This window comes from Danio rerio, chromosome 6 (assembly GCF_052040795.2).
Source record: "Danio rerio strain M-AB ecotype USA chromosome 6, GRCz13ab, whole genome shotgun sequence".
Lineage (NCBI taxonomy): Eukaryota > Metazoa > Chordata > Actinopteri > Cypriniformes > Danionidae > Danio > Danio rerio.
The window spans coordinates 7604116-7617901 of NC_141026.1; the positions used below are offsets into that span (position 1 = coordinate 7604116).

The 13786-nt window shown below is 36.6% G+C and overlaps 1 protein-coding gene across 3 annotated transcripts in view; it reads right to left on the reverse strand.

Moving 5' to 3' along the window:
• Window positions 1-4029: 4029 nt before the first annotated feature.
• Window positions 4030-13786, reverse strand: part of ccdc85al (coiled-coil domain containing 85A, like) — a 38940-nt gene continuing 29183 nt past the window's right edge. Inside the window, exons 3-5 of one of the 3 annotated variants that reach the window (NM_001442045.1) lie at window positions 11105-11162; window positions 7811-7844; window positions 4030-5202 (exon numbers count right to left, since the gene is read on the reverse strand). In NM_001442045.1, coding sequence (NP_001428974.1) covers window positions 5197-5202; window positions 7811-7844; window positions 11105-11162 — 98 coding nt within the window. In that variant the 3' untranslated portion in view covers window positions 4030-5196. The remainder of the gene's footprint in view (window positions 5203-7810; window positions 7845-11104; window positions 11163-13786) is intronic. The other 2 variants (NM_001004570.2, XM_087255444.2) reach the window with 2 other exon arrangements.

Here is a 13786-nt window from a genome sequence, read left to right on the forward strand (position 1 = left end):
AATTTAGCCTACTAAATTCACCTGTACCGCATGTCTTTACACTGTGAGGGAAACCAGAGCACCCGGAGGAAACCCACGCAATCGCAGGGAGAACATGCAAACTCCACACAGAAACGCCAACTGACCAAGTAAAGGCTCGAACCAGTGACCTTCTTGCTGTGAGGCGACAGCACTACCTACTGCGCCACCGCTTCACCACATAATAATTTAAAAAGAATAATAATTCTTTAGAATCTCTAATTCTAAAGTTTATCTTAGACACAAGGGATTTGATTTTAGCTGTAATTTGGGTGCAAGGCACCGTGAATTGCAAACTCAAAGAAACTAAAAGCATATATCTGCAAAGAACATAAAGGTCTGTGTTGCTCTATGATAAAAGGCCTTTTTAACAGGGATCTTAAAGCCCTTTGCAGTTCTTATCTAAACTGTGCTTCTGGCGTCGATAAGAGGATCAATTGATTTCATTACAGCGAATGCTCAGAAAGTACAATCCGAGCGCAGCCTCCCAGCTTGAGGAATGATGAAACGGATTGAGGTCGGCCAAGAAGCGGGATCGCAAAACCAGCTGATTTCATGGTTTAATCATAGTTGAGAATATATAAATTTGTTTTAGGCACACACAAAAAAAAAACATGTAAAGGTTTGTGAGCACTTGCTGATGAGCTTCACTTCATATAAAGGGATGCTTAATCACTGTAAAAAATAGAAATACCCCATAAAATAAACTTTAAAAATAACCATACAAATAAGTTCCTTATAAAGTGTTTATATTTCATTATGGGCTGAACATTTACCGATATATACATTTTTGGAGAGCGCCAAATACATCCCAGGAGCTATGTTTTTTTGCAGTTTTTGGCCACTGTGCATTTTGAGATCTTAAATTTCTCTTGCAAGTGCCATTCACACATGCTGTTCTCACGGAAATCCACCAGAGGCCGCTGTCAACTGACTAACCGATCGACTGACCCACCCTCCTCCTTCCCTAAACCCAGGGGTGTCTAAACTTGGTGCTGGAGAGCCAGTGTCCTGCATATTTTAATTTCAACCCCAATTAAACACACTTGAACCAGCTGATCAAGCTCTTTCTAGGTATACTAGAAACTTCCAGGGTGGTGTGTTGAAGGAAGTTGGAGCTGAACTATGCAGGACACCGGCCCTCCAAGAACAATTTTGACACCCCTGCCTAAACCCAACCAATAGTGTTTTCAAAGGCACCTATTGACCCATTCTTGACCAATCTCGAGAAATGTATGCTGCGTTTTCAGAATGAGCCTATGTTGATAATGGAACCTTGATCTTTTTTAAACAATTTGTGAAGTTTAAAAGTTTGAAAAAGGGACTTTTATTGACATTTTTAATAGTTTGAATATTGATATATTTCCTGGATTGGTAAAATTATGGTCAAATTAAGTCAAAATGACATTTGCTGTTTGATGTCATTAAAACTTTGCTGAAACAACACAGTTCTTGTGGGTTTTTAGGGGACAACTTAATTTCCTTACGTTTAATTCACTTAAATTTGTAAAAAACTAATAAGATAATTCTCTTCATGTTGTCCCAACACAATTGTGTGAAACTCAGCATTTTATTTACAATATTTAGTTATTTTACATTTCTACACTGCACAAAATGCTTTTCTTACTTAGATTTTTTTGTCTTGTTTCTATTCCAAATATCTATATATCATTCATATATCAAGAAGCATTTTCTAGGTGAGCAAAAGATAATGTCTTGTTTTCAGAAATAATATGCCAATATTAAATAAGTTTTTTCTTAAAACAAGCTAAATAATCTGCCAATGGGGTAATCAAAATAATCTTGTTTTTCCTTTTGAAATAAGATTATTTTTCTTACGCTATTGGCAAACTATTTTGTAGTTATAATAGTAATTATATAATATAATATAAGAATTTTTAGATATTTGGACTAGAAGCAAGACAAAAAATCAAAGTAAGAAAAGCATTTTGTGCAGTGTATACTTATCAACTACTAAAGCCCTGCTCACACTGTGAGATTTTAGCCACAATTTTGTCATCTGAGACAAATTTGGGAAATCCTAAAAGATTCCTGAAATCCTAGGCTAAAATCGTTGATCTTTGATCATTGGTTTGACATGTTCACAGACAGCCGCTTAGTGCCTGTTGCGATCCGATTTTTCCACCGCAGTGTCAGAAGATTTCAGACACTTTCCTGCAGTGAGACAACAGCTGCGATGAGCGTCAATCCAAGAACCAATAGGAGCTCAGAATTTGATGACGCAATCTATGCTACCATTCAAATGACCGCGGTGAAAATTTAAATACTGGTTTTATTACTGAGACTCGCCATGTGCAAAATTAAAAAAAAAAAAACTGTAAAAACAGCTGAGGAATCATTTTAGCAGGCCGGCATTAACCAGTTTGGCACCCTAGGCAGGATTTCAGGTGGCGCCCGTCACATCGCAGTAAATTCCACTGCTAGTGTATAGTCATAAGAAACTAAATATCTTTTTGATCGACTACTACAAGCTGAGAAAACGTCAGATAAAAGTGCCAATGCAATTAACGTTATTGCTGAATAGATCTAATATTCACACATTTGTTTGAGGAAGGAATGATGGAGGTTGTTACATTACTATTACTATTTTTCATAACATCTATGCCCTTCCATAACATTAGCTGACAGATAGCACTATAGCTATTTATTGATTAGCAATCTGTCAACGTTGGGATGTAAAAAATATGGGACAACAAATAGCTTCAAATGATAGAATACATAGCAAACATTAGAAAATACTGACAATAAAATAAAAGGTTTAGCCTATTAAAATCAATGGCCTATAGAGAAATTAAATAAAGCTATAACATCTATTTAACTTTTAATTGTATTTGCATATTGATTAAAGTTACTTTAGTTATTTATTAAAAAGCTGTAAATGAATCTCTCATTGTGTTTTGTTTAATAACAGAGGTGTTAATGTAGAATGCACAGATCTATAATAAAGCATTTGACTACTTTAGTAACTGTTTGCGCTCATTTAAGAGAAAATTAGTTGTGTTTAAAATAAAACCCGCAGGACGGAGCAAAAAAAACAGTTGGGGGGGGGTTGTTGTTGTCGCGAGTTCTGATCAGCTGTGTTGTCGCGCGCATACTATAAAGCAGGGAGGGGGGTGAGCACGCGTACTCAAGAGTGGTGTTGTCACGTCGTGGGGGCACTTTTGATTATTTTGGAAGGGCACTTTCTATCCAAGACTAAAAAGGACATGTGCACTGCACCGGTTGAGCCCTATGTGTGCACGTGCCTGAGTGGTCGTAAAGTCGAGTGAAAAAAAAAGAAATAAAGACAGCTGTGAAACATAACCAGCTTTGTCTTTTTGTAGGAAGCACACTTTAGAGGTTTTTGAGATATTGCCGTCTATCACTGAATGTGTCAGGAATTTCGAAAACAAAACCAACTGAACCGCGCTCATTTCTGGTGCCCACCTGGATGTACAGCGCCCTTAGCACTTGCCTATACTGCCTATGCCACGGGCTGGCTCGTTTCAAAACGCGGCATAGTGACAGTGTCACGAGTGGATGATGTCAAAGTCCGGGGGTGTTTTTTTTCGTGTTTGGCTCGTCTTCATTGTCGTTCAGTCTGGCTTCATGGCAGCTGAGATCACTGACATGGGAGCCATGTTCGTGCAGTCTGACATGCTACATTCGTTCAGGATTATAAAAAATTGCACAGTGTGAGTCGGCCTTAACTTGGCTATAAAGTCACATTGCTAAACGACACTAGTCACATTAGAGATCAAGGTCCCATAGTGCAATTAACAACCGTAAAACACACGTGAATCACAAAATAAAACTCTTAATAAAGGGATATTTTTGACCGAGATGAGTGCATATTTCAGATCAGAGGATTTCGCTCATTTACTATCACCCTGAAATGGCTGAGGCTGCCTAATTTGCATAAACGCAAACCGAATAAGCAACCAGGGATCTGGATGTACCTGCAGACTGCTGACTAAAGAGTTCAGTAGTGAAACAAAGAAATCCCATTCGTACATAATGAAAATCCTTTAATATTTTGCACATAGATATATATATATATATATTCATATAATTATCGTTATAATAATAATAATAGCTGTAAGTCAAAAATAATAGTCATTATATGCATATAAAACTAATCCATTAATTTACTATATGTACTATGCTGTACTTCTGTATATAAAACGACATGAAGAAACACCTCATTATAGCTTATATATACACTGTTAACGATTTTTTAAACAATTTTTACAGTAATTATGAACTGGTTTTTACTGTAGGAGAATTATGCGGTATGTTACTGTAGTTTAAAGTTGCATTGTGAAAATTACTGTATATTTTACAGTACAGATATAATACTGTAAAGACATGTAGGGCAAGATAAATGGCGCAGTAAATGTAAATACAGTATTCTTGCTGTGACTGATTTACAGTAAGTTACCGGCGAACGGCTGCCAGTAAGTTACTGTAGATTCTACTGTAGAGAAGTGTTAACAGTGTACAGAAGCTCAGAGGGAAGGAATTATAAAGCCAATAAACACTCACACACACACACACATACATACACACAAGGAATCAGTGCAAAACACTGACGAGGTTATTCAGTCACCGACAACATGTATTAAATCCGTTTTGCTTTCCGTTGATGAACCATACATGTCACGTAAAAAAACATCCAGGATATGCAAAAACTAGCAAAGGTGATAGCGACGCTCCTTCCAGAGATGCGAAAGATGGACAATTAAGATATTTCAAAGAGCTTTGGTCGAAAAAAGAAACTGCATAAATAAATATCAAGGGCAGGGAAGCACCTTCAGAGAAGCCGCAGCATCGCGTTTCATGTGTCCTATTGCTACTCAGAATGATACGGATATAGCGGGAGAGAGCGATGGCTGGAGTGTTTGATTACCCGAATGCAGTACTGTTAAACATCTGTAAACCACAGGAGATATTTGCTGAATGTGGGTGGGTCTGTTTCTGTGGTTTGTACTGGGAGGAAAACATCCTGCGTCTCGTTCTAGTCCTCTTTAAAATGACTGCAGCGGAGGGTCCACGATGCCAACTGGTGTTACGACCGCTGATATCGGGATAGACGGGTCGGCCATCACGTGTACGGAGAGGGGATGAAGTATCTGCCCTGCGAGTCTCTGTGTGGAAGGGTTTGGTCACGAGGAGCCGTCAAAACTGTGGAGGCAATGTTAAGAGAAAAGCGATGAGAATATTAAAGCAGTGCAAATAGTGACAATATAAAGATATTATGCTGGGTTAAATACTTATAGTAATACTATAGTAAACAATACAGTGCTTTCTGAACCATAAGTGTATTGTATACAGTTGAAGTCAAAATGATTAGCCCTCCTGTGAATTTTTTTTCCTTTTCAAATATTTCCCAAATTACAGTTGAAGTCAGAATTATTTGCCCCCTTTTGATTTTGATTTTCTTTTTTAAATATTTCCCAAATGATGTTTAACAGAGCAATGACATTTTTACAGTATGTCTGATAATATTTATTCTTCTGGAGAAAGTCTTATTTGTTTTATTTCGGCTAGAATAAAAGTAGTTATTAATTTTTTAAAAAACATTTTTGGGACAAAATTATTAGCTCCTTTAAGCTAACTTTTTTTTTCGATAGACTACAGAACAAATCATCATCATACAATAACTTGCCTAATTACCCTAACCTGCCTAGTTCACCTTATTAACCTAGTTAAGCCTTTAAATGTCACTTTAAGCTGTATAAAAGTGTCTTGAAAAATATCAAGTAAAATATTATTTACTGTCATCATGACAAAGACAAAATAGTTATTAGTTATTAGAAATAAGTTTTTAAAACTATTAATATGCTTAGAAATGTGCTGAAACAATCTTACCTCCATTAAACAGAAATTGGGGAAAAAATAAACAGGGGGGCTAATAATACGGGGAGGCTAATAATTCTGACTTCAACTGTACGTTTAAAAGAGCAAGGAATGTTTCACAGTATTTCCTGTAATATTTTTCTTAATATAAAGTATGATATAAAGTCTTATTTGTTTTATTTTGGTTAGAATAAAAACAGTTTTTATAAGAACATGTAAACTCTACACAGAAATGAAAACTGACCCAGAGAGTGCTAACCACTGAGCCACCGTGCTGCCGCAGAATTTGATATTGGAAATGAAAACTGTCAGCTGTTTGTGAGCTATATCTCCCCAGCTGTATGTGGTCACCGATATTTCTATATTACCGTGAGAACAGTGTAGGATTTATATAAAAATGGAAAATAACCCAAAATTTATTTATTTTCACCCCTGCAGAAGTACATGAGCATAAAACTAGTACAGTTATGAGGCTAACTAGAGATTAAAAATTGAGTTTACATTTGACATCTTTGTAACATAACATTTTTATTGTGTTTCCAATACAGTTTAAAGACACTACAAGTGCACATTTAATACTATTATTCACTCATTTTTCTCAACAATATTAAACTATATACAGATTTTGGTCCATTTACAAGCCCCTCATGTCAATAAATTAGTTCATAGATTATTAGTTAGATTAGCTTTTACCCTATGCCTTTTTCGTTTCAGACACTCCAACATTTAAACTTGGAATAATAATTTTAAAAAAAAAAAGTATTTTTACTGTTCAGGATTATCAATCTTCATATTGACAATTGCGTAGTGCACTTTGAAAACATTAATGCTTTTTTGAACGCAGCCGTGACTCATGGCAAAAGCGCAATTTAAGTTACGTCTCCAAAGCTTGTAAAAACAAAATAAATAGCGGTAATGCACCGTTGTAACTTTGATCTGCTAAGTTCTATATCTAGCAAAACAACATACAGTAAAACAGATCTGCTTTTCCAGACTACACTGTCTTCTAAATTCAATACCGGCTATAATTGTAGATTTTATAGACTTAATGAAGCACCAATTATGTAATATTGTAATAGTTACAGTAATTATTTGAAAACAGACATGCTAGTCTGACACTGTGAAAAGGGATTTGTTGGTTTAATAAAAAAAAAAAGTGAGTACAATTAGCATAATTATAAAAATTAAGTCAACTAAAAGTTCCAAGGTACAGTGAGTTTACTTACACTATTTTTGTAAAGTCGACTTGTTGCTTTGAAGGCGATTGGTTTACTTTCTTTAAGTAATTAATCACTTTTTACAGTGTAACTGACGTGGTTCAAATGATGGACTTGCAACAAAGAAACTACAATGTAAAACCCCAAAAGTTAAGGTAACTCAAACCATTTGAGGAAACCAATTGCAACAAACCATTAAGGTTCAAAAACTAATCCTAATGAGTACTGAGAACTTAATTTGAGTAAACGAAGCAATTAGAGCACAGTAAAACCCAATAAATAAACAGAACTCAAGCCAACAGAGTACTGTAAAACCCAGTAAGTTAAGGCAACTCAAACCATTTGAGGAAACCGATTGCTACAAACCATTTGAGTTAAAAAAAACTAATCTATATGAGTACTGTGAACTTACTGCATTTCAGTTGAAGTAATGAGGTATTTGATTAACTCGTTACCTTTAACACAGAGTTCAAAACTCTTTTCAAATGAGTAGAACTAACTTACAGTGAATTTTACCTACACTCATTTCATTTGATAAAGTCAACTGTTGGGTTTTACAGTGTGTGGTTTTGTGAAACACTTTTTACTACGTTGTTATTTTCCCAAAATGATGCATTATACTACGGTAGTTTAGTCGCAAGTTGCGTTGTTGTTTGGGAAACGCACCCCTGGTCGACTGATTTCAGTAGTCTGTAAATGTGTCATCATTCACTAACCTCTGTTTTGTTCCAACCCTGTATTATTTTCTTTCTGTGAAGCAAAACATAAAAAAGAGAGATCTTCAGGAATGCTTTAGTAATTAGTTAAAGTATAACATATAGGGTGATTTGTACCGTCAAGCTCCAAAATACACAAAAGGGCACCATAAATGTAGCCCATATGACTTGTGCTCTATATTTCAAGTCTTTTTAAGTAATATACGTTCACCTCAGCCATGCACTTCTGACTTTGACTTTGAATGCAAGCCTATGACTTGAGAAATTCAGAAAAGGAGGAGATTTGGGAGCTTGACAGTATGTGTATCTTCGATTTTATTGTTTTACAGAGGGAAGAACATAATACAGGGGCCTGAAGATGAAGGGGAGTAAATGATGACAGCATTCTGCACAAAATGACAACTATTGCTTTGATCACAAGAGGATTACACACATCATCATTTCTATATGGATGATGGTGCCTTTAATTACCACAAACAACAAGGAATTGGAGGGAAGGGAAACAATCAGCATTCAAATCTGGACATGGTGAGTAATCTCTAAGGATAAACGTCCACCTTTAGGCTTTTAAATATTAACAAAGCCATTTTATGCCCCTGCTGGGCAGCTTTACGAGATCACACATGGACAGGGTCACCTCTGCCAATGTATTCATACACATATGGATGCATACAGTACATGCATGGAGGGTGGTGACAGTGGGTTCTGTTTTGAACTACAGTAAGCTGTAAGCTCACTATACTGTATATGTGTCTGCATTGGCAACTCCATTCTATGTGAGCTTTAAACCTGAAATGAAAACTCAAAAGGCAACACGGGCTCATTGGAAATATGTGCATCAGTCTACATTTTTGTGAAACCGCCAAAACTGATGACATTTGCAGGGACATATTATTGACAATTAATTATTATTTTCACAGCACCAATATATATATATATATATATATATATATATATATATATATATATATATATATATATATATATATATATATATATATATACTACAATACAACATCAGCTGTGTTTATGATGATCTATTTTGAAACTTAGGGCTTTGGGTTGAGTTTGGTGAAGCACCGTTTCCCAAAAGAGATGTGATATAGGCAATAAATGTAATGTAAAATCAAGGTAAAACTATGTGGCTGCAGTGTACTTTTCTGCTGCATTTGCTTTTGAAAACACTATGGGTTGGGTTTAGGGTTTACGAGTAGGAAGTATATCCGACACATTCAGCAAAATGTACCCCAAGTAACGTATTTGAGATTCACAAAAATGTAAACAGCGTCCTCTAGTGGATTTGTCAACTGAAATGTGCAACAAAACATACTCAGAGCAACGTTTTTTAAGTTTCACAAAAAATGGAAGCTGAATTAATTAAATTATTGAAATAAATGAATAATGAAATAAATTATTATTTTGTGCTGTTCTTTTCACAACAGCAAATATATACCACAAAACAACATAACAGTGTCTATTATTTCATGATCTAATTTGTTTGCCTCACTAATCTATCTCTATATGGGCAACTGTTCTGGTGTAGTCAGTTTGCTCATCGCTATGGCCAGACAGAATCTGCGGACATTTTTAGCTATTTCCGCGCAGAATTTTGTCAAAAAAAATGTAAACTTTTATTGAATGTTTACAATGTAGGTCCAATTAGATACATTTATTTGGTAAACAAAGCAAGTCTTTCATAAAATATATCTACCAAAAGACAGAAAATATTACTTTACTAACTGCATTGTAAATAAATCATATGAACATTGTCATTTTAGTCAATAATATTACTGAAATCAATTTAAAACTGAACAAATTTAAGACTTAACCTCTTAAGGCCCAAGGTTTTTTTCACATGCATTTTTTATTTCTCTTTGCTATTTGGGCTTATTGAAATCTAATTAGAATAAAAATCTAAGCATCATCTTTTGATAAGATGTACTTTTAAAGAGAAATGATGTCCATATGTGTGGACTCGTGGTCCGAATTTGCATAAAACACTTTTTCCCTGAATGTTTTAATGTTTTTTGAACTTGCTTTGACAATCAAAGAGTGAAAACTATTTTTTTTTCCCATTTTGGACAGTTAGAAATAGGGTTTGGGACATTTCATATGCTGCAAAACAATTGCAGGATGAGACTATGTCTGTAACAAAATATAAAACAAAGTATTTTAAGTAGCCACTTAAGAGCTAAAATGTGTTGTCCACGGATGTGGACACTCAAGCCCTAGGAGGTTAATTTTAAAACTTACACAAGTAAATAGACTCAATGATGGGCTTAAAATCTGTGAATTTCTGCGTGTGCAGATTCAGTGTGGGCCTACTCATTGCACACTTTGTAGTACGATGTTGTACTTGTCATACATGCAACCGAGGCTTATTCTGAAACGTACCCCTATATACATTTCTGGAGAGCACCAAATATGTCTCAGGAGCTACGTTTTTTTTTTTTTTTTTTTTTGCGGCCCACTGTTTACGCTTTTTCAGATCTCAAATTTCTCTCACGACTGCCATTCACGCCTACTGTTCTCATGCAAATCCACTAGAGGGTTCTGTCAACTGAGTGATCGACTGACCCACCCTCTTCTTTCCCTAAACCCAACCAATAGTGTTTTCAAAAGCACAGATTGACCCACTCACCGCCTTTCCTAAATCCAACCGACGGTTCAAAAAAGCACTCCAAAACAAGAAAAGTCCTTGCCTGATTTTCACCCCATTTTCAGATTTTACCACATTCTTACCCTGTTATTTACTTGATTGTTTTATTTTTTTGCTTTCCCACTTTCTGGAACTGTTCTTTACCGGACTAGAACCCTGTCATTGAGGTCAACTCCGATTTGCATCTTAAGTCCACCGACGTTTGTGGCGAGCCACTGGGCAAACTGGTAACAGTGGTAAAGCCATCTATATGAAGGTAAGCAGTCAACTGGTAGCGCGAAAAGAAACAGAAGCTGTCGACGGCATCATACCTTCCTGTAGCGTTCGATTCAAAGACGAAATGCAGTCATACGTAGCTCTGAGCATTTTTAATATCTCTGTCTTCATTTTTTTTAATACTCTGAAATCTTTCTATGTACTATCAATACTTCAGCGATTAGTGGAAATCTGACTGAGCTTGTTGCATCAGTAAAGGATATGTATGCGATGCAGCCTTAGACTTAAATAAGATTTCTTTTAAGGCAGCATAATTTAGCAGCCTACTGTTCTGGAATGGCCTTGGCATCAGTGATACCTAAAAATGCTGGCTACAAAGGCTGCTTACTAGGGTTTGGAACAGAGCCGAAGACACTCACCTGTCCCAGAGCTTCACGTTCCTGCAGTTGTTGCTGCAACATCCTGCTGATATCAAAGCTGCGAAGATTTTAAAAAAAAAAAGTTTCGTAAGTTCTATTGCACAACAGTCACGTCTGGATGTACAAGGCCCAAATTTCCTCATGGAATTATACTTAAAATGTCAGCAAGTCATTTTGTAACTGTATGAAGTCCATTTAGAAGTTCTTAAAAGCTTAAAAGTGTTTTTTTTGTTTGTTTGTTTGTTTGCTTGTTTTAGATGCAATGCTGTTAGCAGTTATTTATGACCTTTTTTGATACATTGAAAATATACTGATTTTGGCCCAATCCCAAGACTATGTTTGTACCCCTTCCACTTGTCCCCTTGAAACAGAGTATGAAGGGGAAGGGCTTCAAAATTTACCCCTAAGAAATGGGAGAGCACTACAACACCTGCACATGTCATCGTGTCATCGCGATCACTTGCTTCATATGAGATCAGACGATCGCGACTGCTGTAGTTATTTCAGTTGTGTTATTTTTTGGTGTTCGAGTGTGCTCCTGAAAAATCTCAGTTTCAAGTGTAAGGTATATAGCCCTTCCCCTTAGCCCTATGCCTTCATGCTAAAGAGAATTGGGATATCAATACCCCTGCATGTGAAATAGTACTGTTAAGGGGAAGGGCTAAGGGGTAGAATTGGGATTAGGCCTTTACCTTTGTAATCAACGACCTTTGTAAAATGAATGGGGAAATACTTCCAGAATCAAAGCCAATGAAAAAGTAGATGATATGGTTTATTATTATTATTATTATTATTATTATTATTATTATTATTATTATTATTAATATTATTTTATTACTATTATTATTATTTTTTATTATTATTATTTAATTCCATTATTGATTAAATAAATAAACATTTGAATTAGCATTTTCAGATTAAGGCTTTTTGACTTCACATATATAAAAATAATTATATAATTTTCAAGAGTTCACACTTAGATAATGCTTGACTATTTTAACAGGTTTGGCATGCTGTCCCGGGAGAGAACCCTAAGCTCGGAGATAGATGAGCCCAGGGCTCCCGCCTGGTACATAAACATTAGGAAGGACACGAGATCAGGTAGTTCTTGATAATTTCCCACGAATAGACCGCTAATTTTACATAGTAGGTGCTTGTGACTTTTTTTTTTTTGCATGTTTTTTGTGTGGGAGGAAACCGGAGTACCCGGGGAAAACCCACGCGAGCACGAGGAGAGCATGCAAACTCCGCACTGAGAGTGATGATTGGCTCAGCTAGTATTTGAACCAACGACCTCCTTGCTGTGGGGCAACAGTGCTAGCCACTGAGCCACCGTGTCGCCCGAACTTAGAATTGAGGAGAAGGGATGGATGGGGTTTTTTTCGAAAACGAAGATGAGGAATGAAGTTTAGGCTGGATATTTATATTAAATTTGAAATGATCCGATTGGCTAGTTAGTGATTAGTGATAGGGATCAGCTGTAGTCAATCCTATCACGTGCTCCTCTCGAAATTAGTTTGTGAAACTTCACTTATCGAATTCTTTGTTGTTGTTTTTGTGAAGTTTATTTATAAACAAATTTCGAGAGGATCACTTATGATTATGATTGTTCACAGCTTATGATTGTTCACAGCTGTTCCAACTTTAGCTAACGGCTGATTATCCTATCAGACGATCCTTAACCTACTATAAATAACCAGACTTTTCTCATCTCAATTTCTTCGTCTTGAAGAAACCACCCCACCCAACCCTACTTTCCCTCCTTTCAAACGGGCGTCACGGTGGCCAGTGATTAGCGCTGTTGCCTCACAGCAAGAATGCCCCTGGTTTAATTCCTTTCCAAACCAGACGGCATTTCTGTGCGGAGTTTGCTCGTTCTCCCCGTGGTCGCATGGGTTTTCCCCAGGTCCTCCGGTTTCCTCCCACAGTTCAAAAACAAGCACTCTAAACAAATAATCCAAATACTTTAGCCAAACTCTGAGTACACCTTTCAGCATCCATATCTAACACTTAGCTACAACAAGCAAGAGGGGGAGTCATAGAGATATACCTGAGCTCAAACTCCACTCTCGCCTTGCAACGGGAGCCCAGGGCTCGAGGATCTTATAAGCTCAGGGCTCTCTCCCGGGACAGCACGCCAAATTAGCTTTCTTATCAATCATCAGCTAAGTGTGAACTCTTGAATTATGTTTTGTTGAATACTAAATATAAGGAAAACTATTTAAATATATATTTTCCCAAAATATACTAGTAGCCGACTGCTGTTGTGCTAATGATGATTTATAACACCTTATAGCCTTAAAATTGCATTGTTGTGTGAACCCTCCATTAAAACAATCCTCAACCGCAGCAGACCTTGAATGTAAAGCATCAATATACGTCTCTGGTCAGCAGTGGTGTTGGTAAACTGTGATGTGGTTTGTGCACATTACAGGGAAGATTGAGACTGAGGGTGGTCTGTAGGAAATAAGAGGCTGCTGAAATTATTTGCTGCCCTCACAGTGCCTGAGCAGTTATTTTCTCTTTTGAAGGTTTACTGGCACACTGGAGACCGCAGGCAAACCCTCCTGTTTACCTGCTTTATAGAGCCTGGCGACAACATTCTCTCCTGCATGTCTGCCCAGACTAATCCAACTGTGAATCTGTCTGCTTTTCCCATATGCCACCCCATCAAGCGAACAC